We start from the raw sequence: 25,975 nt of genomic DNA, 5'->3' as shown, positions 1-25,975 counted from the left end.
AGACACTGACGGCTGTAGGCATGTGTCTGTATGCATATATGTGTGTGTGCCTTTGTGTGTATGTGATACAGAGTCCAGCAGCAGGGAAGAGTTTGTTAGGGGGGGGTATGTGTGTGTGTGTGTGTGGGTTTTTATGTTTGTACTACAGAGTATCCAGAACAGGAAACTATGTTAAATATGTGTGCATTGATGTGTGTGTGTCTATTTGTGAGCATGTGTATGTTTATGTGTGTGTGTGTGTGTGTGTGTGTGAGTGAATGTGCGTGTGTGTATGTGAGAGTGTGTGTGTGTGCATGTGTATGTGTGTGTGTGTGAGAGAGTGTATGTGTGTGTGCATGTGTATATGTGTGTGTGTGTGTGTGTATGTGTGTGCATGTGTGTGTGTGAGAGAGAGAGATTGTGTGTGTGTGTGTGTGTGTGAGTGAATGTGAGTGTGTGTGTGTGTATGTGAGTGTGTCAGTGTGTGCGTGTGTGTGTGTATGTGTGTGTGCATGTGTATGTGTGTGTGCATGTGTGTGTGTGGGTGTGTGTGTATGTGTATGTGTGTGTGTGTGTGCATGTGTGTGTGTGTGTGTGTGAGAGAGATTGTGTGTGTGTGTGCGTGTGAGAGAGAGATTGTGTGTGTGTGCATGTGTGTGTGTGTGTGAGAGAGATTGTGTGTGTGTGTGTGAGAGAGAGAGAGTGAGTGTGTGTGTGTGTTAGACCTTGTTACATAGGTTGTTTATACGAGTGAGAACATTCACTGTGGTATACTGAAATAGGGTGAACGGGTGTAAATTGGCATCTTTCAATTAGCACAACAGTGATTGTTTTTGGCACAAGGTGGGACACAGTGCAGAATAAGGTCACACTTTAAAAAGCACAGTAAGGGGCTATGGATTCTGATTTAACATCTGAACAGAACCTATCCTCCCAGTTTACCATTGTCCACTGCTCCTGGCTGTATGATCCATTGGAACCATATGTTGGCTCTTCAAATGGTTGGGAATAAATGGCAACATTTAGGTTTAAAAAAGTGCTTAGAATGATCGTTCTATCAATGTTATATTAGAGTGGGGGGAGTGTTTTTGGCAAGCACCCAGAAAGGAACACCTCCCCATTGCTGTCTACGACTTGTGTTAGAGATTTTCCTCGTGGCATGAAACATGAGAATGTCACTATGTACAATATAACGTTCAACGTGATCTATTAGGAAAGCTAAGGGTTAAAGGATCTCAGATCCCAGTAGAGGTATACTCGGGTTGGGGGGACATCTATGAGAAATTGCGAAGCACAGAGACTAAAGGGTCAGTGCCTGGCACATTCCTGAAATGTGTTCTGGTTGTTCAGGGATATGGATGGACTTCAGAGCTTCCCTAAGGCTGTCCATGTAGAATGGAGGCCAAACTCTACTCCATCCTCTATATTGTCATTGGGTTTAGTTTTGGTAATTATGCCAAAAACAAGGTACCGATAGAAATTTTGAGATCAGACTGCCCGTCTTGGAATGATTCCTAAGTCAATAGAGACTGTGGGGAAGACCTTGAGGAGCTGATCGTGATGGGAAGATGGAGGTGGATGGCGCTGAGTTGCTTGTCAGCCTGGGCATCCCGAGGTGTTCCTGCAATGCTCCCCACCCCTCACCTCTCTCCGACAGGAGGAGATGCACAAGCAAAATGCTTGGGGAGGGTGAAGGGGGAGTCTAAAAAAAAATGCAAAGGCTTTCCCGCTAAGGCATCTGGCAGGTACTCTCTCCTTACCCACTCTCTGCTCTGTCAATGTATACAACTCATGCTTAAATATGAAGGAGATGCATGCTTCATTTAAGCATTTATAAACATGGCGGGGAGGACATCAAAGAACATTCTTTTAACATTACCATTCCTTCTGAAAACTCAGTAACCCGTTTGCAACAGTCTGGTAAGAAGGTTCACATTTGTGAAGATCTTTGTCCAACAAACAGGTAATGTTGCCTCATGAGGATTGCCCCTGGGACCATTCTAGGACGGTCGCATTGCTAACCTAAAGATTTGGCTTAAATCCAATCATTGGAACAACCAGGGTGTGCAAGAAAAGCTGACAGCAATAGGGTCAGCTCTATGACTTGCAGTCTATGTACCTATGAAGGATGCCCTCACACTAAACCTGGTCAAAAGGGGACTCCAGAAGATACAGACCACACAACTGGTCACACAGTTGCCAGCAACTGTCTGCTTTTCTTCTGGGTGAGGCTATGATGCCTTGAAATGTTCCACTTCGTTCTTGTTTTGAATGCACTCATGAGCGTTTTCAAAACGGAATCAAAATCGCTGTGGGCCAGCGCCTCTTTAAGACCGAGACAACGAAGGTGATGTAAGGATGGAGGACTCTAACCTACAGAGAGCTGAACTCACAGAGGCAACCCATTAAACTCTGCTGCCTCACCACAGGACAGCTCCACCCTGCCTGCTCGCAGGGTGGCAGAATGGCAGAAGCATTAACAGCCCCAGAAGTAGGCCATTCGGCCGATTGAGCATGCTAGGATCCTGATGAAGCAGGGACTACATATTGCCTTAGCCATGGTGGTGTCACAACATTAGTGATCACAGCTACAAGATCACAGGGTGGCGGCTGGCACTTGAATCGATCTCTTACAGAAACTTAACAAAGTGAGATGCGCCTCTCCCAACACAGAAACTGATGGATTTTAAAGGTTAGCGAAGACAATGGACAGTTGATCGAAGCTAATGCACTTCAGTGTGTCTGACGCAACTTAAGTGTTCTGCTAGTCAGTATTGCACTTTTCCTTGTTTTTAATTTGTGTTGTTTGTTCTCAGTTCATGAAACCGTGGAAGGAACAGGAAAAAAGAGAAAAAAAAGGCAAATTAATTATGAGCTGCAGTTCATAAATACTCCCCTTTAAAAGATTTTTTTTTGTTTCAGTTATCAATTGCAACCACACGACACTTCGGAAAACAGGTCTTTGTGAAACGTTTGAAGTTTCCCAGCTTTCTATTTTGCCCATCATTACAAGAGATAATCACCTTCAAGGAAGGTAGTTATAAATATTATTAGGCCGGGTTAAAACCCCCTGCGTAGTATTGTTTTATACGTATTCTATTCATATAGTAAGAGCTATGAAAAAAGTATTCAAAGTTGTTTATGAAATTGCTTCCTCGTTATTTGTTGTAAGATGTCCTGTATCAATATAATGCTAACACTGGCTCTTCAAAAAAGTCTGTTTTTTTTTCCTCTGTAAGCCCAGGTATAATAATGATTTTTTTTGTTTCCTTTTGTGTGTTTTGTTCTGTTGCTGTATTTATATGAGAGTGTTGTGTTTTGTGTGTGTGTTGTGTGTATGTGTGTGTTATGTGTTTGTAAATTTGATGGCCTACTGATTATTTTAACCTACTTTGTGTGTGTGTGTCTGTGTGTGTGTCTGTGTGTGTGTTTGTGTCTGTGAGTGTGCGTGTGTTTGTATGTGAGTGTGTTTGTGAGTGTGTGTGTGAATGTGTATGTGTATGTGTGTGTGTGTGTGTCTGTGTGTGTGTCTGTGAGTTTGTGAGTGTGTGTGTGTGCGTGTTTATGTGTGTGTGTTTGTGTCTGTGTGTTTGTTTGTTGTTGTTTCTGTTGCGGAGGGTGTTCCTGTGTTTTATTTTCTCTTTCTCTCTCTCTCTTACACTCTCTCTCTCTCTCTCTATCTCTCTCTCTCTCTCTCTCTTTCTCTCACTCTGCCTTCACGATTTGTGGGTCTTGCTGGTCTTGAAGGACACCTGTAGCACCCGGTCTCCCAGGCGGTAGCCGTTCAGGCTGGCGATGGCCATTGCTGCCTCGTCGTAGTTGGTCATGGTGACGAAACCAAAGCCTTTGCACTTGTTGGTGTTGAAGTCGCGGATGACCTTGACATTGGTGACCGCCCCGAAGGGCCCGAACAGCTGCCACAGGACGCTCTCGTCCGCCTCTGGGGAGAGGTTGTACACAAAGATGCACCAGCCGGTGCCCGCTGGGCCGGAGAGGTTGACGCCAGCGAGGCTCGTCATGCCCTCGATGGTGATCGGAGAGAACCTGGTGGACAGAGAGAGAGGGCTGCTTGGATGTGAATCAGATCTTTGACCACTTCTCATACATACACACAGCACATAGAAATATACATTACACATAGACCAACACTTAATGCTGAACTTCTAACTTCACTTCTCTACTTTATAAGGGCTGTAATGTTGAACTTTTAACTTTTTCTACTTTGCACCGATGTACCTTTGTACCTAAGATGGTTGGGGAATTGAGTACAAGCCCCATGCAGCCTCCCTCCTTGACCTGAAACAACCTGTCCATCTTCTCTCCCATCTATCCACCCCACCCTTCCCACTGACCAATCCCCACCACTCCCTACCTGCACTCACCTATCACCATCCCAACTACCTTCCCCAGCCCCACCCCTCCTCCCTCTATTTACTTCAGAGTTCCCTTCCCCTACCCCCATTTCTGAAGAAGGATCCCGACCCAAAACGTCAGCTTTCCTGTTCCTCTGATGCTGCTTGGCCTGCTGTGTTTATCCACCTCCACACCTTGTAACCTCTGACTCCAGCATTGGCAGTTCTTACTATCTCTGCAGCTTTATAAGACTTTGGTTAGGCCACACTTACAATATTGCATTCAGTTCTGGTTGTCACATTACAGAAAGGATGTGGAGGCTTTGGAGAAGGTGCAGAAGAGGTTTATCAGGATACTGCCTAGATTAGAGGGTATGAGCTACGAGGAGAGGCTAGAAAAACACGTGTTGTTTTCTCTGGGGCAGCAGAGGCTGAGGGGAAACTTGATATAAATCTGTAAAATTATGAGGTGCATAGATAGGGTTGACAGTCAGAATCTTATTGCCAGAGTGGAAATGTCAAATACTAGGGAGCGTGCATTTAAGGTGAGAGGGGGAAAGTTCAAAGGAGATGTTAGTGGCAAGGTTTTTACACAGAGAGTGGTAGGAGTCTGGAACCCACTGCCAGGCGACGGTGGTGGAGGCAGACGTGATAGGGGTATTTAAGGGGCTTTTAGATAAGCACATGATTATGCAAGGAATGGAGGGATATGGACCAGGGACAGGCAGAAGGGATCAGTTTAATTTGGAACAAAACCAAAGTTGTTGGAAAAGCTCAGCAGGTCTGGCAGCATCTGTGAAGAAGAAAAACAGAGTTAACGTTTCGGGTCCGGTGACCCTTCCTCAGTTCTGAGGCACGGTGGCTCAGTGGTTAGCACTGCTGCCTCACAGCGCCAGGGACCTGGGTTTGATCCCACCCTCGGGCGAATGTCTGTGTGGAGTTTACACATTCTCCCCGTGTCTGCGTGGGTTTCCTCCAGGTGCTCCGGTTTCCTCCCACCGTCCAAAGATGTGCAGGTTAGGTGGATTGGCCATGCTAAATTACCTGTAGTGTTCAGGGATGTGTAGATTAGGTGGGTTATCGCGGGGTGGGTCTGGGTGGGATGCTCTGAGGGTCAGTGTGGACTTGTTGGGCTGAAGGGCCTGTTTCCACACTGTAGGGATTCAATGAAATAAAACCTAATTCTAATTTTAATTCAAGCAGCAGACACACTGTTTCAGGGCTATTGAGGGCATCGGTAAGCTCAGTTGGCTGGATGGTTTATGATGTAGTGTGATGCCAATACTGCGGGTTCAATTCCCCCACTGGCTGAGGTTACTGTGATCCTTCTCAATCTCTCCCTTCACCTCAGGCATGGTGACCCTCTGGCTAAACCACTATCAGTCACATCTCTCTAATAAGAGAACAACCCTCTAGGTCAATGGTGATTTTACCTTTCACCTAGTTATAGATCGCCCATGTCTTTCCATGTGTACAGTCACGATCTCCCTTCTCTGTGGTTCCATTGATTTGGGTATCTCTGGCTGGGCCATCCATTAATTGTCCATCCCTATTTGCCCTGGAGAACGTGGTGGCAAGCTGCCTTCCTGAACTATTGGAGTCCTTGTGCAGGGTGCAGTGGGTGTGGGTGGAATGCTCCTCAGAGGGTTGGTGTGCACTCGATGGGCCGAATGGCCTGCTTCCACACTGTAGGGATTCTATGATTCTGTGTACATATGCCCGCAGATGCCATTAGGGAGGGTGTCCCAGGATTTTTAACCCTCACCATCAGCATTGCTGGGTTGAAGTTCTTGAATTCCCTCCCTAACAGTATTGTGGGTACCCCTACACCACAACACCTAACATAGTAATGACCACGTCAATTGTGAATGTATCTGGTTCACTGGTGTCCTTTTGGAAGGAAGTTGTTGTCTTTACCTGGTCTGGCCTACATGTGACTCCAGACCCACAGCAATGGGGTTGATGCTGCCCTCTGGGTAATGAGGGATGGGCAATAAATGCTGCCTAGCCAGCGATGCCCTCATCCCATGAATGGATATAGAGAAGCCAGCTCACCACCATCTTCTCAAGGACAATTAGGGACTGGCTCAAAAAGACCAGTCAAGTGACGTCCACATTTTGTGAACAAATATGTTTTTTTTTAGAAAAGGTTGTAATATTGGAAATATCAGAATCATTAGTTTGTCCAGCAGCATTTTTTGGCTGTTGGCGCGTATAGCTACAGAATTGCCTAGAGAACACCAATTGGCTATACCCATCCTTTTCAATGTTCTATGAATATTATTCAACATTTTCTCATGTGTACATCCCCTACAGCTTGCTGATACATCTCCCAATTCTTCTTAGAATTCCTAGAGTGTGGAGAGGGGCCATTCGACCCATCGGGTCGTCATTGCGCCTCCAAAGAGCATCCCATCTAGACCCACCCCTGTAACCCCACGTTTACCATGGCCAATCCACCCAGCCTGCACATCATGGGGTGATTTCTGCACGGCCAATCCCACCCTAACCTGCACACCTTTGGCCTGTGGGAGGAAACCGGAGCACCAGGAGGAAACCCACACAGACACTGGGAGAACGTACAAACTCCATACAGGTAGTCACCGAAGGCTGTGAATCAAACCTGGGTCCCTGGTGCCATGAGGCAGCAGTGCTAACCACTGAGCCACCCACTTTGCAAATACTGTAGCTGTCCACAGCACTGGCAAAGTCGGAGCCCAAACATAATTCTTGATACTAGCAAGGCAGGTGTTCTGTTGAACAAGGCGCCAAGCAGCATTCCTTAATGTTCAATTTGGGACTGCGATTATTGGTGAACTCGTGGATCACCTCTTAGGTGTTTGGACAAAGACACATTGATGTTTTACAGCAGTGGCCATTTGGTTGGATAAGCGTCTGCTGGTGTTCATCCATGCAAACGCCTCCTCTTAACCCACCCTAATGTAACACTATCAGCTGTTTAATTTAAAAGCATATCATGCTGGTGCTGACCCATGCAAAACAGAAATTCCACTATCACTACTTTTCCTACTCTTTTCTCCCTGATACACTTATCTAACTTCCCCTTATCTTCACTCCAATAGCTTCTACCGAACAGCAATAGGCTCTGCGTTCTCTGGGTAACTAAAGGTTTCTCGAGAATTCCCTTTTGGATTTATTCGTGACTGTCTGACATCGATGTAACACAGCGTCCTGTAACATCACCCAGTTCAGGGAAACAGTGTTGGACGTAACGTGCTTAAAGAATTGTTCGTCTTGTCTAGTTTGTATTCTCGGTACAGAGCGGGTGGTGGATTGAACCTTAAGCCGTGCACCTTCCAGCAACTAGCTCAGAGTGGGAAAGGACTTGGAATCATCAGCAGATGACCACTGTATCAGGTGATCGGGGTGGCTGGGGTGGGAAATGGTCCCTCACAAACACTTTAAATGGATTCTGTCATCAATGAGACCTATTGAGTAGACCCTTAGGAAAAGCCTGGAAACATTGAAAATGAGGCATATTGTTAAAGTGGACATCTTGTGGTGCAGTGGATAGTGGCTTGGCTTCTGAGTCAGTAGTTGTCCAAGTTGAACCCCACTCCAGGACCTGAGTGTGGAGACTATGTTCACCACACAGCCACAACACGTTGGGATATCAACCAGTAAATCCATGGCAAGGACAAAAACAGAGAGATTCCTGGTCAGGCATGTGATGGAAAAGAATTGGACGCACCCCCCCCCCAACCTATTTATCGCTGTATTTTTTGCATGTAAGGTGCATGTCGCCACAGCAACTGAGTGAACATCAAATCGTTGTACGAGAGAAGATCAACAGAATAGACATCACAAATTCAGACTCCACTATAATGAGTTGTGCCTTGAACAACACCTGGTAATGTATGAGCCGATAACTGGGAAAACAATACACGGTGACAATAAAATTGGCCAGGAGCTTGCCAAACCCTAATCGGTTCAATTGCATCACTTTGCGTCTTGTTTCACACTAGATTGTTGCCTTTTTAAGCCCTCTGCAATGACCCAGCCAACCATTGAGAAAGACCACCAACTTCTTGGGGCAATTAGGGATGGGCAATTATTACAGTCGCAGGAATGAATGAACCTTGCCGAAAAGAGAGTCCATATTGCGGAAGTCACTCATCAGAACACACGCAAGAATGCCAAATTCCAAACCATTATGATTTATACTGCTGATTGGTTGGCAAGTCAATTCTAATTGGCCCAGGCACCTCCATAGCGAAAGCAACGGGGAATTATAAACTCACCAAGCTCCAGGATAATTCAAATAAAGGAGCCAAAATTTGAACATATTCCTTTGGCTTGCAGAGCCAAACTTGTCAACTGTTCCTCCTGTGGTTTAAATTGTTGTGACCATTTGAAATTTGGAATTCTGGTGTCTGTCCTTATGAATGCAAGATGAGAAACCTCAGCAACATGCCTCTCTGTTCAACAATATTTGAGGTTTAGTCCAAATTATCAAACAAGTTAGAGTGCAGCGATTATAGTTCACAGAATGGGAAATGCTTCAACGTAGTCCCCTTCTTCATGATGGAGAACCACTGAGCTAACAGAATGGTCTAGGCATTCATAGTGGACAACATCATTCTTGACAAGATGGTATGGGGGCATGTGTTTTTTTGAATTCATTCATAGAATGAGCGTGTGTCTCTGGCTAGGCCAGCATTTATTGCCCATCCCAGAAGGCAATTACAAGTCAACCACATGATCTGTGGGTCTGGAGTCACATGTAGACCAGACCAGGTAAGAATGGCAGTTTCATTTTCTAAAGCAGACAAGCGAACCATCCAACATGTTCCTGACAATGGTCATCATTCTGGCTCTTAATTCCAGAGTTTTTCAAATTCCACCATCTGCCGTGGTAGGATTCAAACCCAAGTGCCCAGAACGTTACCTGGGTCTTTGTATTAATAATCCAGCGATAATACCACTAAGCCATCACCTCTCCGCTGTCTGCTGGACTAAAATGTAATTAATCATAAATGATTAGCTATTAGTGTTTCACAGTGTATTTGCTTCTGAGTCAATGTTCACATCCCATTACAGAGATTGGAACGCAAGATCAAGGTTGATTTTCCCAGTGCAGTACGGAGAGAGTGCTGCACTGTCAGAGGCGCTATCCTTCAGATAAGACATCCAACCCAAAGCCCCATAAATCTGCCAGTCCGTTGATATGACCATATTGAAGCAGGGGAAGAGACTTGTCCCTGGAGCCCTGCTCAAATGTATCCCTCAAATAAAAGCTAATATGGTCATTAGCACATTTCAGGTTGTGGGAGCTTGCTGTGCATCAACTGGCTGGCAGATTTCCTGCATTACCACGCAGAATATGTCCCAAAGGCACTTCACTATGAAGCAGCTTGGGACCTCCTGAGACTGGAAAAGGCATGACATAAGTGGCCATTTTTCTCCATATCAACCGAACCTCTCAAAATCGTTTTGAATGTTTAGGAGCAATGAAAGTGATTGTTGTGGTCCGATCCAAGTTCAGACACCTTTTCGTATGGGTCTCTGAGATCCTCCAGCTCTCGGCTATATCTAGGAGGTGAGCTCCAGACGAACCCAAAAAAATAAATTAAAAAGAGAAAGGAGTACACACGGATTCTTAAAGAAGCAAATGAGGAAAATCCAAATTCAAGGAGTGAAGATAAAATGGTTGAGGATAGGGACCTGTTTTGTTATTTCAGTTAAAACAGCAGCTCCTCCAGAGAGGAGACCGCATGAGGTAAATAGTTATCCAGTATAGTCACCTAAAGGTCATGAACTGTTTATTATCCATCTGTCGTTCTTCACGATTGTACACTCAACATTCGAAGAGCAATGCCTACCTTATGACCTTGTTTACTTGCTGTTTCTCCCAGTAGCTAATTAATGGCTGGCTTAAGGCAATGATTAGTACTCAATCCGATCAACTCTCATTTAAATTTGATGAAAATCACGAGCTGGTAATGGGAAGACTCACTGTATAGTGAGAGTACGGCTGAGGGCTTGCTCATCTCACCTCCAAGCCCTGAGTTTGCGGGTTTGAGTCCCAGCCTGGAGGCTCCTGCCTGTAAGCCAGACTGAGTGTCCTACTGCAGCACAGAGGGAGTGTACGCACTGTAAAACCTGCTGCCTTCCAAACGTGCTATTTAACTGTGTCGTCCCAAATGGTTCTGCGGCGATATCGGAAGAAAAGCAGGGGAGCTGTCTCCTTCGGGTCCTGAGTAATATTAAGGAGACCGTAAGATGCAGGAAGAGGCCATTCAGCCCATCAAGCCTGCTCCACCATTCAATGAGATCATGGTTGATCTGATAAACACCAGTTTTCTGCCACTTTGATTTCCTTGTGGATTAAAAATCTGTCTATCTCAACCTTGAATATACATAAAGATGCAGCCTTGACAGTCTTTTGTGATAAAGACTTTTACAGATTCACCACCTTCTCACCTCATATTTATCTTAAGTGGGTGAGCTCTTACTCTGAGATTATACCTTCTGGTTCTAGATTTTCCCACAAGGGGAAATAACCTTCCCGGATCTATCCTACCAAGTTCTCTATGAATCTTAAGTCTAACATGTAAAGCCTCTCATTCTTCTAAAGTCCAATGAGCACAGACCCAACCCAATTATCATAAGACAATCCCTTCATACTCGGAATTCATCTGACAATACAAATACAGAGAATGCTGGAGAAACTCAGCAAGTCTGGTGGCATCTTTGGAGAGAGAAACAGAGTTAATGTTTCCAATCCTTCAGAACCTCAAACCTGTTCTGAGGAAGAGTCATATCAGACTTGAAACGATAACTCTTTGTGCACAGATCCTGCCAGACCTGCTGAGTTTCTCTAGTATTCTCCAATGTTTGCTGTGGTATTTTGCTTTTTATCTATGGAGTGAATTCAATCAGCTGCTGAAATGATCCGTGCGGCCATTATATGGGAGCTTGCTGTGTACAACTTAACTGCCTTGTTTTCTACAGTTGACATTTTGTAACAACAAAGCAAGTGCTTCATGGTTGTAGAGCTGCTGGGATGTCCTGAGGTTGTGAAAGGAGCGATATAGATGCAAATACTTTTTTCTAGAAAAGCCAAAATGGATGATCTGTCTTTTGATGTCCACTGGCACCGGATCATGAACATTGTGTGTTCTGCCTACTCAGAACCACATTGAATCTGTGAAATTGCACATCTTGTGGATGCTTAGAACGAACACACAGCGAAGATGTTTATCCTGGCACTTCAGACTGGAGTCAAATCCTGTTGTGAAGAGGGCAGAATAGACATCTAACAAACCCAATGAAACTCTCTGATCAGAAACATCTAGCTGAAAACTCGTTAAAGGACACATTTGGAGATTTGATGCCCCCAGTCTCAAAATCCTAGTGATCCTGTAGGTTTGGTTAAATAGTAGATCAGCAGCAATCAAAATTCTAGCCCTAGAAGACATTTTAAGTTCTCACTGAGTCCTCTGCAATCAATATGAAATTTCAGTAACAAGCCTTGAGTTACACTAAAATTTCAATCTCAGTGCGGTTTCGTGAGACTAAACCCAATTAATCTTAAAGTGTGGAGACAATTCCATGACTGTGTTGTGTATGATTTCAAAACTAAATGCAAGTCATGAGCATTTGTTCAATGTCCAAAAGGGAAAGAAAACGTCAAATAAAATCCAATTGCACTGTTAATACATGTCCCAAGAGCCGCACTGTTATTGATGTTAGAATTGATTGCAATTCAGACATTTCTGTTTCAATGGAAAGATTTTGAATTTTATATAAAGAGCCTCACTGCTTCTCAACATGTTTCAAACAGCTCCGTGCCCAATGAGTGATTTCTGAATTGCGGCCAGGTGTTGCTCAATGAGTGAAAGACAAAAACAGCATTGAGAGAAATGACGAGGTGAGCGGGTTTTGATGGTGTTGCATTGAGAGAGGAATGTCGACCTTAAAGTTGGGGAAGTCTCCCTCTGTCTGGTGACATGGAATGTTCAACCTGCCCCTGAACAACTTCAGTCGTTATCTGGGACCAGCCCACGGTACCTCATTGAAAACTTGGCATTTTTGACAATGCACATGTATGTGTACAGAGGAATACTCAAACCATTGCATCTGCTCGGAAGGCCAATATATTTCGCGGTGTCTCTGGTTTCCCTGGAAAATGGGGTGATATGCGTTCATTTAGTGAACTGCATGAAAGGCACCTTCAGAGTTGGTTCATGAGGCTGATTTCTGGAACCACCTTACCACAGAAAGGGGGCAGAGACTTTGTGCGTATATTTGAGGCTGAGGTAGATAGATTCTCAATCAGCTGGGGAATCAACGGTTATGGGGAAAGGGCAGGAAAGTGGACCTGAGGAATGTTGGATCATCCATGATCCTATTGAATGGCGGAGCAGGATCAACAACAATAATATTTGCTCAGACCATTGAGTATAGGAGTTGGGACGTTATGTTGATGTTGTACAGGACGTTGTTGAGACTTCTTATGGAGTACTGCGTCCAGTTCTGGTCACCCTGTTATAGGAAGGATATTATTAAGCTGGAGAGGGTTCAGTAGAGATTTACAAGAATGTTGCCGGGAATGGAGAGTTTGAGTTATAAGAAGAGGCTGGATGGGATGGGATTTCTTTCACTGGAGCATAGGAGGTTGAGGAGTGACTCTCATGAGGGGTAGAGATAAAGTGAATGGCAGGTGTCTTTTCCCTAGGGTGGGAGATTTCAAGACGAGGGAGTATATTTCTAAGGTGAGAGGAGAAAGATTTAAAAAAGGACATATGGGGCAACATTTTCACACAGAAAGGTTACTGTGTGGAATGAACTTCCAGAGGAAGTGGTGGATGCAGGTACAGTCACAATGTCTAAGACATTTGGATAAGCGCATGAATAAGGAATGTTTGTTGGGATTTGGGCCAAGCACAGGCAGGTGGGACTAGGTTAGTTTGGGATTATGGTCAGCATGGACTGGTTGCACCGAAGGGTCTGTTTCTGGCCTCTATGTCTCTATGACTCCATACGGAGCCAAATGGTCTATTCCTGTCCCTATTTCTGATAATCTTATAAAGCAAGTTGAGCTGAGGCACATTGAAATTTAGAAGAATGAGAGGTGATCTTATTAAACGGTGAGTGGGTGTTTCCCCTTCTGGGGAGATCTAAAACACAGGAGCAAAATAAGGAATCTCCCATTGAATTCGAAGGGGAGGAGGAATTTCTTCTTTCAGACTGTCCTTGGTGTTTGCAAATCTCTCCCCAGACAGTAGTGGAGGGTGAGTTTATTGGATGCAGTCAGGGCTGAGTTGGACAGATTTTTGATTGTTAAGGGAGGGTAAGCAGGAAACTGGAGTTACTGTCACATCAGGTCAACTATCATTTTACTGAATGAGCGGAGCAGGCTTTTGTTTTAATCATTCACGGGATGAGGGCGTCGCAGACCAGGAAGCGTTTATTGCCCATCCCTAATTGCCCAGAGGGCAGTTAAGAGTCAACCACATTGCTGTGGGTCTGGAGTCACATGTAGGCCAGACCAGGTAAGGATGGCAGTTTCCTTCTCTAAAGGACAATAGTGAATCAATTGGGTTTTTTCCTGACAATGGATTCATGTCATCGTTAGATTCTTAATTTCAGATGTTTATTGAATTCAAATTCCAACATCTGCCAAGACAGGGTTTAAAACCAGGTAATCGTCTGGGGACCTGGGTCTCTGGATTAACAATACCACAAAGCCTTCCAGCTCCCTGATGTTTGCTTGACTGCAATGTAGTTAATCATGAATGATTAACTACGAGTCTATTTGCTTCTGAGTCAAAGTTCACATCCCATTCCAGATCAAGGTTGGCTCTCCCAGTGCAGCACAGAGAGAGTGCAGCACTGTCGGAGGTGGGATTTGAACCTGGGCCCTTAGACAATTACCTGGGTCTTTGGACTAACATCGCAGCGATAGTACCACTAGACCATTGCCTCCTTGAACGGGCCTGATGGATCGAATGACCTATGCCTAGTCTGATTTCTTATAAAGGTGCTAGCACTGTACATTTAGGAGTAGGGAAATGCGGGATTTTGACACAGCGATGATGAGGTCGCTGGTGATAGGGATGGTGTGGGAGTTGTTAGCAAAGCGGGAGTTGGTGGTGGTTCCCATATTTCCTTTGTCCTCTCACGTGGAAGAAGGTAAACACTTGGCTAACATGCAATTCAAGTTAAGAGCGACAACACTGTCCTCCCCCCACTTAGTGACAAGCAGAGGTTTGAAGATCTTTATCCAACGTAATGTGAAAAAAACAAATAACTGCAGATGCTGGAAATCTGAAACAAAAACAGACATAGCTGGAAAGACTCAGCAGGATCAGAAGAAGAGTAACTGGAACCAAAATGTTTTTCTCTCTCCACAGATGCTGCCAGACCTGCTGAGTTTCTCCAACTGTTTCTGTTTTTGCTGTATGACGTTACTCGGGTCAGTTTGTTTCAGCTTGGATTACCTAAGCATCTATAGAGCAAATTGTCTACACTCCAGGAAGGCAGTGTGTCATTGCTGAGTCACAGCACCCTTGTGACAATGAACAAACAGTGGCTTCAAATATTCACATTTTAACTAAAGTCATTCTTCCATCAGAATCTCACTCTATCATCCAGAAAACGTCTTTCATTACCTCACTGTAAACCTGTAAATATTTCCATCTGTGGGTTCTTCCTGTAAATTAGCCTCAAGTCATAAATTGTCCAGCAGTCCAACATCAAAGCATTTTTGCAGTCTGAAATCACTCGACCAAATTTCAAATTTTGACAGGCGTTTCAGCATAACTCATTTCATTTCCTTCATTTATCAAAGAAATATTAACACCCATTCACATAGTGTCTTTTACAATTCTAAATCCCTTCATAGCTTCCGAAATCCTAAGCCAATTTTAAGTGTGTAGATCCTATTGTAATATAATGGTACAGTTGAAATGATTGTTAAGAGAATCGCAAGTAATGCAAAAGGATCTTTCAAAGCCATTTGTAGGGCAGGTATTGCTTCAACATCTCATCTGAAAGATGGCAGCTAAGGCAGTGTGGTAGTCCCTCTGTACTGCACCAAAGTGTTAACCTAGTGTCAAGAAACTGGACTGGGACCTGAAGCCATTATGGGTTTCTCGAGAGGGTAACATCCTGTCCATGCAGGTAAGACTGGCAAATTAGCAGACTTTCAATTCACAACAACAGTTTCGCATCTGTATGCAGGTATACAATCTACAACATGAGGTTAAATCCGAGTGAGGTAAGTAAAATATGGCTGAAGTTGTGACAGGAATGTGAAGAAAGGTGAGCCCAGGTTACAACAGTGAAGGTGCAGCCAGAGATGTAGGACTGAAAATGGAGAGCTTACAGGCGATGACAAAGGGAAGGATTTGTCTGCCCAACTGACTTAACTTCTTTGAAGGAGTGATGCATCATGGGTGAGTGCAACTCCAACAACACTGGAGAAGATTAACATCCTGGACAAAACAGCCCGCTTGATTGGAAATCATGTTCAGCATTCACTCCCCCTCCATCACCGATGCCGAGTGGCGGCAGTGTGTACCATCTACAAAACACCCAGACTCCTTAGAGTTAAGCCCAATCCCAACCTATGATTAGTAGCATCTAGAAGGACAAGGACCAGCAGATGCATGGCAACACCACCATCTACAATCTTTCATCTAAGCTATACACCGTCCTGAATTAGAATGATATTGCTGTTGCCTCATTGTCACTGGGAAAAGAAGATCCTGGAATTTCCTTCCTAACAGCATCCCAACACCGAATAGATTTGCAGTGATTCAGGAAGATGGGCTCACCACCATCTACTCTGGGACAATTAGGGAAGCGCACTTAATGTTAGCCTCCCAGCAACACACACATCCTGTGTATGAATAAAAGAAAGGAGGACAATCTGTAACCGTATATGGGTGATCTACTTCAATATCCAAAAGTAGCTCTTGATAAGGTTTCTCACAAAAGGATGCTACTACAGGTGTTTATGGCTGGAACTGAAGTCAAGACCTCAGTGTAAGAGAAGGACCCATGGAAGGGAAACCATTGGGTTTAGTAGGTGGGTGACTGCACGGTTTCAAGAAAGACTGTCACCTTCTCAAAGTCAATGAGGAAGAGGCAACAAATGCTCAAATCCCAGAACAAATGAAATAAAAGGTGATGGGTGATGCCAGGAGAGGGAGATAAACTACACAAAATGCCAGGAATTGATGCTTTGGGAAGTATTGTTCCTTGTCTCCATAAATGATTTGAAGGAAAAGTACTCAAAGCTGAGGGGGAGGGGGTTTACAACAAAGAGGGGAGATGCATCATTCACCAAGCTCCTGCTTAAGAAGTAGATAAGACCAACAACAGTGGGAAGCAGGGTCAGATATAATTCAAGGCAACATATGTGGATGGTGGGAAAATGGTTACCATGGAAGGCACAATCTGCCATGGACAGAGTAGAAATAGTGATGACTATGGGAGCCAGAGACGACTTGAAATGTTAGCCACTGTGATAAACAATAAGCTGAATGCTCATTCATACTTCTGGAGATATTGAGCACAAGCTCGAAGGCATCGTTACCAGAACTGTTCAGGGTTCACTTCCCACGATATCTTAACTTAACACATGGTCAACCAGGAACACACTACAGAGAACAGCCATGAAAGTGACAAATGAAGGATTAATTTAAGAGGCAAGAATGGGCCAATCTCTGATGCTTCAGCCTTGTGATAAAGCAACTGAGTTGGGATGCTACAGAAGATGTATACATGGTTTTAAATGCTCTAGATCAATCCAGGGCATTAGTGTATGGTAATCTAGAACATTAGAGGATGTTGGCATGCATTTTAATTGAATTACAGGTCACTTCAAGTTAGATATTATACAATGGGTGATAAGTGCATACAGTTTTTTTTTCAGGTTGGGCAGTTGGCAAACAAGCATTTTCACTGCAAGTTCTGAGATGTGATAGCAGAAGGTTTATTCTCCAGTCTAGAGATGAGGTAGGACAATATCCAAGTTAGGGTTGATAAGTGGCAAGTAATATTGGCAGCACTTATTTACCAGGTATTGACCATCTCCAACAAGACAAAATCAAACAATCGCCCTGACCTTCAGTGACCTCATCATCACTGAACGCTCCATTATCAGCTGGTCTGAAAATGAACTGGACCAGCCATATAAATATTGTGGCTAACATAGCAGGTGAGAGACTGGAAATTCTTCACTTCCTGACTCCCCAAAGCCTATCCACTAGGAGTGTGATGGAATACTCCCCACTTGCCTGGATGGGTGCAGCTCCAACAACACTCAAGCTTCAAGAAGCTTCACACCATCCAGGACAAACTAACTCATTCGATTGGCATCATATCCAACATTTACTCCCTCCACCACTGTTGGTTAGCAGCAACAGTGGGTACCATCTATGAGATGCACTGCAGCAACTCACTGAGGCTCCTTGGAAAGCACCAACAACAACAATTACCACTGAGAAGGGCAAGGGCAGCAGATACATGGGAACACACTTCCTGCAAGTTTCCCTTCAAGCCACTTACCATCCTGACTTGGAAATATATCACTGTTCCTTCACTGCTACTGGGAATTAGTTCAGCTCAGTTGGCTGTCAAGTTGATTTGTGATGCACATATGTTCAACAACATAGGTTCAATTCCTGCACTAGCTAAGATTACCATGAGGGATTCTCCTTCTCAACCTTTCCCTTCGCCTGAAGCGTGATGACCCTCTCTAATGGGATAGCAGTCCTGGGGTTTGGTAAGACTGGGTCAAAATCCTGGAACTCCCTCCCTAACAGCTAGAGGCGTAGCTTTATCACAACGACTGCATGGTTTCAAGAAGGTGTCTGACCAACCCCTTCTCAAAGTCAATTAGGAAAGGGGAAAGAAGTGATGGCCTCGCCAATGATGCCCACACTCCATGAAAGATTGATATAAAAGATGGCTTCCTGAAATTTTGCGAGAATGCGAGAGAGCATTGCACTGGAGTCAAATTAATTACTTAAGAGGAAGGCAAGTGAGTTTGTCAAGGTAATCGAGGCTGGAGACAGGAGCGTTGTCAATGGAGCGACCAGCATTTCCTTGAATTCTGGAGAAAGGGCTGCACGCAAGAAGATCCCACCAATCAGAATTATCTTTGAAGAGTTGGCCCAGCTAACAGCAGAGAGGTGGGGACTCAACTTTGCAAAGTTATTAGTTTTTAGTTAGTTATTTAGTTAAGGTGTGAGTGAGAGACACACAGATCAACCTCCACGTGGTGTTAGTACATGAAGCTTTTAAGTGCATTGATTATAAACAGCGCTGAGAATTTCTGTGGAGATTTAATAAGGAATGTCTTGCTGTGACCATATCTAGAGTATCGTGCGTGCACTTCTGGTCTCCTTATCTGAGGAAGGATGTTCCAGTTATGGAGGGAGCGCAGCAAAGATTTACCAGCCTGATTCTGGGGATGGCAGGATTGACCTATGAAGAGAGAGTCAAATTAAGAGCTAACTAATATAGTTAGAGCTGTACTTATTGGGAGTTTAGAGGAATGATCTCATAGAAACCCATAAAATTCTTACGGGACTAGACAGGGTAGGTGCAGGAAGGATGTTCGCGATGACCGAGGAGTCTAGAATCAGGGGTCACAGTCTAATGATATGGAGTAGGCCATTTAGGACCGAGTTGAGAAATATGTTCACCTGAGAGTGGTGAGCCTGTGGAATTCTCTGCCACAGAAAGCGGTTGAGGCCCAAACATAGAATCTCTACAGTGCAGAAGCAGGCCATTCGGCCCATCAAGTTGACAACGACCCTCCAAAAGGCACCCCACCTAGACCCACACCCCCTACCCTATCCCTGCATTTCCCATGGATAATCCACCTAGCCTGCACATCCCTGGACACTACGGGCAATTTAGCATGGCCATTCCACCCTAACCTGCACATCTTTGGACTGAGGGAGGAAACCAGGGCACCCAGAAGGAACACATGGGGAGAATGTGCTAACTCCACACAGAGAGTTGCCCGAGGGTGGAATCATACCTTGGTCCCTAATGCTATGAGGTGGCAGTGCTATCCACTGAGCCACCATGCCACCCCAAACATTGAGGACTTTCAAGAAAGACATACTATATAGTTCTTAGGTCTACAGGGATCAAGGGTATGGGGAGAAAGCAGAAGTTGGATGATTAGCCCTGACCATACTGAATGGCAAAGCAGGCTCAAAAGGCTGAATGGCCTACCCTTGTTCCTACTTTCTATCTTTCAATGTTGCATAAATAAAAGCATTTGTCAGCAATAATGGATCAATTATATAAAGGATCGTGGACAGACCCCTTCATTGCTGGTCAATACTTTTGCAGTATAAAATATAAAGTGTGCAACACAGAAACAGGCCATTCGGCCCAATCAATCCATAACGGTTGGGCTGCACCAAAGCCTTGATAGACTCGTGCCTTTACATGGAGTTATAACATGACAGGACAGAAATTGGAGGTCCTGCAGTTTGTGTGTCTATCATCAGATCGATGGGCAGTGAGTGAATCATCAATAATGGAAGTGGGTGATGGGTGTAAGACAGTAGAAGTGTAAAGCAGGAACTGGGTGAGAGAGAAAGAGCAGAAAACTCAAGGAAAGCCTGCACTGATGGAAACGATCAGAGCATGAGTCATCGACTGCAACACAGATAAAACAATTTAAGAGTAAACTATTTATGCTTGAACACAGCAGGGAACATCATCGTTATCTTGCTACGCTGTTCAGAGCGCAGGTTCTGTCCAAGATAATGAAAGATGATTCACCATTGCTGAAGAGCTGCAGATGGATGTAACATTGGAAGTAAGATTACTGATGCGTAGTGATGGTGTCGGTGAGCAGGGAAAAATCTTCTCACCCTTGACCCCTCCCCAAATGGTGGGACCAGCTTTGGTGGGAAACAGGCACAGACTTGAGTTTTAATCCAGCTGTTGGCGTTACCCAAATCAAATGATTCCAGCTCCCGGGAATTCTGCGACCAGTTCTGGGCCCCTTATCTGAGGAAAGACCGGCACTGGAGTCAGTCGGTTGATCCCGGTTACGGAGGGACTGCCTTATGAGGAGAGGTTGAGCACGTTCTTGTTGGAATTTAAGAGAACGTGAGGCGACCTTGTTGAAACATACAAGATTCTTAGGGAACGTGACGGGGGGGAGATGTGGAGAGGTTGTTTCCCCTTGTAGGAGAGGCTAGGATTAGAGGACATCATTTCAGAATAAGCAGTCACCCATTTAAAACAGAAATGACAATTTTTTCTCTCAGAGGATGGTAAATCCATGGAATTTTTTACTGCACAGGGCCGTCAAGGTTAGGTCATTAAGTTTGGTCAAGGCTGAGATATGAAGTTTGAGGGAAAGATTTAGATAAGTGCATGAATAAGAGCTGTTTGGAGGGATATGGGTCAAGCGTAGGCAGGAGGGACAGTTTGGGATTATGGGCTGATTGGACTGAAGGGTTGGTGACTCTACGAATCTATGAATGAAGGAAAAGGCAGGAGAGTGGAGTTGAAGATTATCAGATCAGCCATTGATGACATTAAATGACTAAGCAGATTCGATGGGCTGAATGGCCTACTTTTGCTCTAATGTCTATGGTCTCCCTAACCAAATTAGGGAGAGATGATGGAAAGCTGTGTTTGCTTTGTCAAAGGAAGGACCTCTGATTCTTGGGACACATGTCATGAGCTGCAAATGTTCGCTGGTTTTTGGACTTCCGAGATTTTAACAACTCCCAAGAATGGAGAAAAGGCTGGGAAGGTTGATCTGTGTGTCTCTCACTCAAACCTGGAGGTCCCAGTGCGAGATCTAACGGGCAGTGGTGAGGTGAGGTCTCCCATGAACAGGAAGAATGGGATATCATCTTGGTCCCAACATAACAGGATAGAGTCGTCTGAGGAATTCAGCTGCAGGAGTGTGAGTCCCTCAGTCTGGGGCCAGTGAACCAAGCAGACCCTAGACCTCAGGAGGGGGAAGGCAAGGCGACTGGCACGTGCCAGCACCCACCCAAGAACTTCCCTACTCAGCACACCCCAGATCCACACACAGCTGGCACTCTCTACCTCCTCACCCTTAACCTATTGCCTTTCCCAACCATGGCCCACCCTCCACCATTCTCTCATAGAATCCTTACAGTACAGAAGCAGGCCATTCAGCCCACACTGTCCTTCCGATCAGCATCCCACTGAGACCTGCTGTCCTACCCTTTTCTATCCCTGTAACACTGCATTCCCCATGGCTGACCCATCTAGCCTGCATATTATTGGACACCATGGGCAATTTAACACGGCTAATCCACCCCAATCAGCACATCTTTGGACTGTAGGAGGAAGCCAGAACACCCAGAGGAAACCCACACAGACACGGGGAGAATGTGCAAACTCTACAGAGACAGTCGCCTGAGGGTGGAATCAAACCCGGGTCCCCGGTGCTGTGAGGCAGCAGTGCTAACCACTGAACCACTGCTGTCCCACCAGTAATCTGCTCTTCTGCTGTTTGCCAATTCTCTCCTTCGTACAGAAAACCTGACAAACACTCACACCATCTCTGCTCTCTCTCCCTGTACAACTTGGCAGGGGACAGAGTTTGGGGGTTGGGTGAGGTGGGGGTTTGAGTTGGCATCTTCCTTTATCTTCTCATGGAAAGTGGGCATCATGAGCATTTGTTGCCATCCCTAACTGCCTTTAAAATGAATGGCCTAGCAGGCCATTTCAGAGGGCAGTTGGAGTCACCCACATTGCTCTGGAGTCACACATAGGTCAGAACAGGTAAGGATGGCAGAGTTATTTCCCTAAAGGCAAATAATGAAGCAGATAGATTTTTACGACAATCGATGATATGTCGTGGTCACTGTTACTCAGGCTAGGTTTCGATCTCATTGACCAATTGCAATGTGTGCATAGCAGTTCTAGTCAGATGAAGGGCTTGTTTGAACAGGAGGTAGAAGTCTGAGCCTCAGGAAGGACCAGTGCTTATACAGAAAGAGAGAGCTGGTCATCTGCCTATTGGCCCTGTGCTGCAATCATCTGCCTACTGTGTATGTCTGTCTGAGTTTGTGTGTTTATATTTGTGTGCGTGTGTGTTTGGTTATATACGTACGTGCGCGTGTGCTTGAGTCTGTATGTGTGTGTGCGCGCATGTATGTGTGTATGTAACTGTACATGTGTGTATAACTCTGAATGTGTGTGTCTGTGTGTTTGACCATGTCCATGCGCATGTAGGGCTGTGTGTGTATATGTGTGTGCGTGCGTATATGCCTGTGTGTGCATGTGTGTAAGTGAGTGTGCATGTGTGTATGTACCTGCATGTGTGTGTGTATGCACCTTGTGCATATGTATGTGTGTCCCCATGTATGTGCATGTGTGCATATATGTGCCTGTGTGTGTACCTGAGTGTATGTGTGAACATATGTGTATATACCTGTGTGTGGGGACAAGGGCAGACAGCAGAGAAGGCAGCAGGTACTGCTGGAGTTATTGGTGTTAGTGTAGCCTCTACTCATGATCTTCACCAGAGGCGAAAGGTTCCATGCTGTGATGAAGGGTGGCAACAGGTGAGTGCCACTGAAAGTCTGGCACTTTTTCAACCCAGTGAAGTGCCTTTTCAAGAAGTTGGCTATTGCCCGCCAAACAGAGAAAGCTCTCTTTGTGAGAGGTGCTTCAAACAGTAACCTCTCACCTGGTCATTGCTGGAGCTCCTCAGTGTAACTGAACAAGCCCTTCCCATGTGTAGGCACAGAGTGTGCTGTTGGGAAATAAGAAATCCGTGTTTAAAAAAGGCTCCTAATTGTCTCCTTAATCACCTGAATTGTGTTCCTGTCAGTTGGCAGGGGGTGTTAATGGCATATCAATCATATTATCCAACTTAATGATACACAAGTGAAGGGCATTGATTAAATACCCTTAGCACATATAAAGTGAGACTGTTGGGACACTGAAGATTGGTTAGGGAGGAGGCAGACACATCTAATGTTGCATTCTGGAAATAAATCTAACTTTTGGAGCAAAGAGTGATGATTGATTTCTCACTTCAGCGTTAGGCTTCAGAATGATTTAAGCTGGGAGGATCCCAGTGGATTCATAACTTGTGCCGTGGAAAGCTGCGATCGGATGTGTTCCACCCCACACTCTCTAGAACCCACCTTTACTGGTCTGGGAGAATCCTACACAAATTTTCCGATTCCTGCACTCTTCTTGAACAAGGACTGTCCATTCCCAAACATGGAAAATGAAAATTCCACAGCGCAAGAGCAGAGAATGTTCTCCAAAAATGAGATAAAGCATTTAATGGATCATGGGGTAGTCTGACGATTATCCTATACTTAACCTTCTGTCAAAACTTAATTGGGTGTAATTGTTGCTGAGACCCAGTGAACATAATTGGAAAATAGAAGCATAAAATTAACTACATGGACATTAAAAGAAAGCAAAATAAGCTTTTTAGGCACATCATTTTGCTGCCGTGCTTTCAAACACAATGCCATAATAATTCCAATGCGGGATCATAATTGTTAAATTGTCGGTTGGATGATTTAAGACACAGCTAAGTGACGTCGATGTTCACAACTTGGATATTTCCACCTTCCGGAATGTAGCAGCCGCACGATTAAGAGACCGAAAGCGAAAGACTTGCATTTCTGTAGCGCCTTTCTTGACAGCAGGACGCCCCAAAGCGCTTCACCAGCAATGCAGGGTAGTCATTATTGTAATGTGGGAAACGCAGTAGCCAATTTGAGCACAGGGGAGTTTCCACACACAGCAGTGTGATGGTGAGCTGATCATCTGTGTTTGGGGAATGTTGCCTCACAGGATAAATATTGATGGGGACACTAGGAGGACAAGGGGGTCTGTGGGGGGAAGGTGGGGGTGGGTATATAGGGGAGGTAATTCCCCTACTGTTGTTTGGAATAGTGCTGGGATCTTTACATCTATTGGAGTATCAAGACATCATTCAAGAAACTGCACCTAATTTAGAGATTGATTCAAACTACAATTTCTACCGAAGAGAGGGGAATTGCAACATGCTGAATCACAACTAAATACAAGGAAAATGTGTTGGAGAAACACAGAAAACATTAATAGAGTTAACATTTCGAATCAGATAAGTGAGGCTGGGTGGGATGCTTGTCAGGGGGTCGGTGCAGACTCGAAGGGCTGAACGGCCTCTCTCTGCACTGCAGGGATTGTATGGTTCTTCTATGAATTTGAAGGTCTGGTAAAGCTTCAGGAGAACAGGATGCTGGGTCGGTGAGAATAAATATCGTGGGGGGATTAGATCAGTGAAGGATGTGTAAGCCCTAAACAACAAGGTCCACAAATTCTATTGTCTGTTAGGGACCCTACATCTGGATATTGAAACCTCAAAAACAGCAGACACATGTCTCAGGTCTCACTTCAATGAAACAAAAACAGAAATTGCTGGAAAAGCTCAGTAGGTCCGGCAGTATCTGTGGAGAGAAATCAGAGTTAATGTTTCAGGTCCGGTGACCCTTCCTCAGCTTTTTCAGCAATTTCTGTTTCTGTTTTTCTTTCTGTCTTCCAGCGTCCACAGTTCTTTTAGTTTTACTCACTTCACTGAAGTTGGTCTGGTGAAGGCAGCTGTACTGGTGAAAGCAGACTACAATCAGGCTGTGGTTAGTGCAATTGTATAGTCATGGAGTCATAGGGATCTACAGCACAGGAAAAAGCCCATTGTACCAAACCTAATTGTGTAACTGTTCAAGTCCCATTTTCCAGCATCTGGCCCATAGCCTTGTATGCTTTGGCATCGCAAGTGTCTAAATACTTCTTCAATGTTAATAGGGTTTCTGCCTCTTATAGACAGTGAGGTGCAGATTCCTACCACCCTCTGGGTGAGAAAGATTCTCCGCTAAACCTCCTGCCCCTTACCTTACCTGCACCCCCACCCCGGTCAATGATGCCTCCCCAAAGGGGAAGTGTTTCTTCATGTCTACCCTGACTATGCGCACCCACCCCCCCACCCACTGTCCTTATGTAAGCAACAGGACATTGGAAGGTGGAGGGGACAGGAAACTTATGGAAAGGGTTGGGATCTGGGACAAGGCTGGTGGAGGATGCTTGGAGTTTTTCTTTTATTCATTCACAGGATGAGGGCGTTGCTGGCTAAGCAGCATTTATTACACATCCCTAATTGCCCAGAGGGCAGTTAAAAGTCAACCACATTGCTGTGGGTCTGGAGTCACACGTAGGCCAGACCAGGTAAGGATGGCAGTTTCCTTCCCTAAAGGACATTAGTGAACCAAATGGGTTTTTCCTGACAATCAACAATGAATTCACGGTCATCATTTGATTCTTAATTCCAGATATTTAATGAATTCAAATTCCACCATGTGCCGTGGCGGGATTCAAACTCGGGTCCCCAGACTGTCATCTGCATTAACAGTCCAGCAATAGTACCACTCGACCATCACCTCCCGCTTGCGTCAGGAGTCCAAAATGTTGCAAATATTCTGTGGGGAGGCGGTATTATTTGATTTATGAATATTATGTGATTTATGATTGTCACATGTACCGAGATACAGTGAAAAGTATTGTTTTGCATGCTAACCAGCCAAATCCTACCTTAGAGATAGTAGGAACTGCAGATGTTGGAGAATCTGAGATAACAAGGTGTA

The 25,975-nt window shown here is 44.8% G+C and overlaps 1 protein-coding gene across 1 annotated transcript in view; it reads right to left on the bottom strand.

The window, feature by feature from the left end:
• Positions 1-3,695: 3,695 nt before the first annotated feature.
• The window catches only part of LOC109923221 (ELAV-like protein 3), a 77,694-nt gene continuing 55,414 nt past the window's right edge, over positions 3,696-25,975 (bottom strand). Inside the window, exon 4 of the mRNA XM_048618109.1 lies at positions 3,696-4,023. Coding sequence (XP_048474066.1) covers positions 3,696-4,023 — 328 coding nt within the window. The remainder of the gene's footprint in view (positions 4,024-25,975) is intronic.

The sequence above is a fragment of the Rhincodon typus genome, chromosome 38 (assembly GCF_021869965.1).
Source record: "Rhincodon typus isolate 14 chromosome 38, sRhiTyp1.1, whole genome shotgun sequence".
NCBI lineage: Eukaryota > Metazoa > Chordata > Chondrichthyes > Orectolobiformes > Rhincodontidae > Rhincodon > Rhincodon typus.
The sequence above is the reverse complement of the archived record's forward strand: the minus strand, read 5'-3'. Positions and strand labels throughout refer to the sequence as shown.